The following is a 2,162-nucleotide window of genomic DNA, read 5'->3' as shown; positions in this document are numbered from 1 at the left end:
GCACATTCATTGCTGCTAATTAGTCAAAAGTTCAATTTAAAAACGCTCAAATTAAATGTAAAGCGCACAGTAAGGGTATGAACCGTTATGCTAAAATTAATTGGCAGAGCGGGGCAAAACAAAATTAAAATGCTGTCAAGTAAAGCGACAGATGACGCAAACATTCATCACAAAACCCTTGCCCACTGTCAACTCCTCTCTTAAAAAGTTGCCCTAAAAAGGATAAAGAATGACCCACACACACACACACACACTAACAAACAGAAGACATCCTAAACGAGCAAAGTCACCTACCTCATTGCGTGCAATCTTGCACATCTCCTTCTTGATGGAGCGCAGCTTGCTCAGTGTCAGCTGAATGTAGGGAAAGCGCTCACGAAACTTGTCGTTCAGCTCCTTCTTTAGGTCCTGCGGCTTCACGTAGTCAATGATGGACGTCTAAGGTGGAAGTAGAAAAGGTGATGAATAAAACCGTCTCAAAACACACCATCAAACAGTTCTTACCATAAAGGCAGGAAAGGTGAGCAGCGTACTGTGCTTGCCGGCAATCAGCTCCGGATCATCCAGCAGATAGGGGTGGTAGACAATCTCCTGCAGACTGGTGGGAAAGTTGGTGGTGGTGGCTGCAAAGTACGGCCAGTTCACCTTCGAACAGTCCACCACCGGCGCAGAGTGGGGCGGCGGCGGCTGGTGCTGATATTGAGGGGGCGGGGGCGTCGGTGCCGGCGAGTCGGTGGCCGCACTCGAGCTGAGCGACACCATCNCACCGGCGCAGAGTGGGGCGGCGGCGGCTGGTGCTGATATTGAGGGGGCGGGGGCGTCGGTGCCGGCGAGTCGGTGGCCGCACTCGAGCTGAGCGACACCATCGACTCGTTATTGGTGCCCACGCTGGTGCTCATCTGCGGCGCTTCAGCAGCAGAAGCAGCAGCCAAGGAGTTACCACCTCCTAAAAAGGGCGACCCTCCGCCGCTGATGGTCGTTGGCGAGAGGACCGGCGCCGACAGCGGAAAGCTGGCGCCGGTATTCGTCGCCGAAGCGGCAGAAGCCGCCGCAGCTGCCGTGGCCGCAGCCGCCGCCGCGCCCACCAGCGTATTGGAGCGATTCATGACGATGGAGTTGTTGTAGGCGATCGCCTCGGGAATGGTATTAGGCAGGCGGCCCCCGCCGGCGGCCAGCTGCTGGTCCAGCCGCGACACGAGCAGCCCCTTGAAGCTGACCTCCTCCTCGCCGACGGCCTCAAAGCCGAGCTGGGCGAGCAGATTGGGCGGCTCGCCGTCGGTTATGGTCGACAACTGCCGACTGCCGGAGATGTACCGTGTGTGGCGCTTGTTGCTCGAGTTGAGGTGGTGCGAGCCGCCGCCGCCGCCGATGCCGCCACGGTCACTGCCGCTGCTGCCACTGCTGCCGCTGCCGCTGATGGTCGCCTCCTTGGCCGAGTGGTCGCTTCTACCAAAAAAGAAAACGATTAGACACATCAACAATTAAAAAAATTTGTACGTACCTTGACCCGTGGTGGTAGTGATCGCGCGAACCGCCGCCAGGTCGCTTCGAGGAGTGCATTCCACTGGAGAGCGAGGAGAAGATGCCAATGGGACCGCGCGTCTTCGCGGTGACAAAGACGATCCGCTCGTCCCTGATGATGTCCTTGTTCCTCGTCAGACAGCAGCTGTGGTCGTGGTAGCTGCGATTGCAGCGCGTCTGCAGCACCTGNGGGACCGCGCGTCTTCGCGGTGACAAAGACGATCCGCTCGTCCCTGATGATGTCCTTGTTGCGCGTCAGACAGCAGCTGTGGTCGTGGTAGCTGCGATTGCAGCGCGTCTGCAGCACCTGACCACCATTGCTGGCGCCGCTATTTTCCGCCAGTCGCTGCAGCTGCTGCTGCGACGAGCTGCTCCGGTAGGAGCTGAAGGACGTCGTCCGCACTCGATTGGGGTGCTGGTGGTGGTGGTGGTGGGGAAGGTTGCTGTTTAGATGGGCAATCGGCTGCTGATTCTGGTTGAGGTAGCTGTTGCTGCTGCTGTTGCTCACGCCCAGACGGCCGCCCAGGTTGTCCACGCTGCCAAAGGGAGGGGGCTGCTGTTTAGAGTGCTTACTGCAGAGGGTGCTAGTGGTGGACACCACTGCCACCGGCAGCTGTCCATTTCCCACCGATTGTTCAGCC

General features: G+C 58.3%; 1 protein-coding gene across 1 annotated transcript; it reads right to left on the bottom strand.

Annotated features, from left to right (window-relative positions):
• Positions 1 to 294: 294 nt before the first annotated feature.
• On the bottom strand, positions 295 to 1,560 carry LOC108381797 (ankyrin repeat and KH domain-containing protein mask-like; the record flags this gene model as incomplete). The annotated part of the gene is made up of 3 exons (XM_017638196.1): positions 1,502 to 1,560; positions 768 to 1,446; positions 295 to 438 (listed from the first exon to the last, which is right to left on the bottom strand). Coding segments are annotated over exons 1-3 (882 nt in total), but the record flags the coding sequence as incomplete, so codon positions are not given.
• Positions 1,561 to 2,162: the final 602 nt, after the last annotated feature.

Source organism: Rhagoletis zephyria, unplaced genomic scaffold (assembly GCF_001687245.7).
Source record: "Rhagoletis zephyria isolate East Lansing unplaced genomic scaffold, Rhagoletis_zephyria_1.1 Rzeph_scaffold_23847, whole genome shotgun sequence".
NCBI lineage: Eukaryota > Metazoa > Arthropoda > Insecta > Diptera > Tephritidae > Rhagoletis > Rhagoletis zephyria.
Note: the sequence above shows the minus strand (reverse complement) of the source record. Positions and strands in the feature narration are given on the sequence as shown.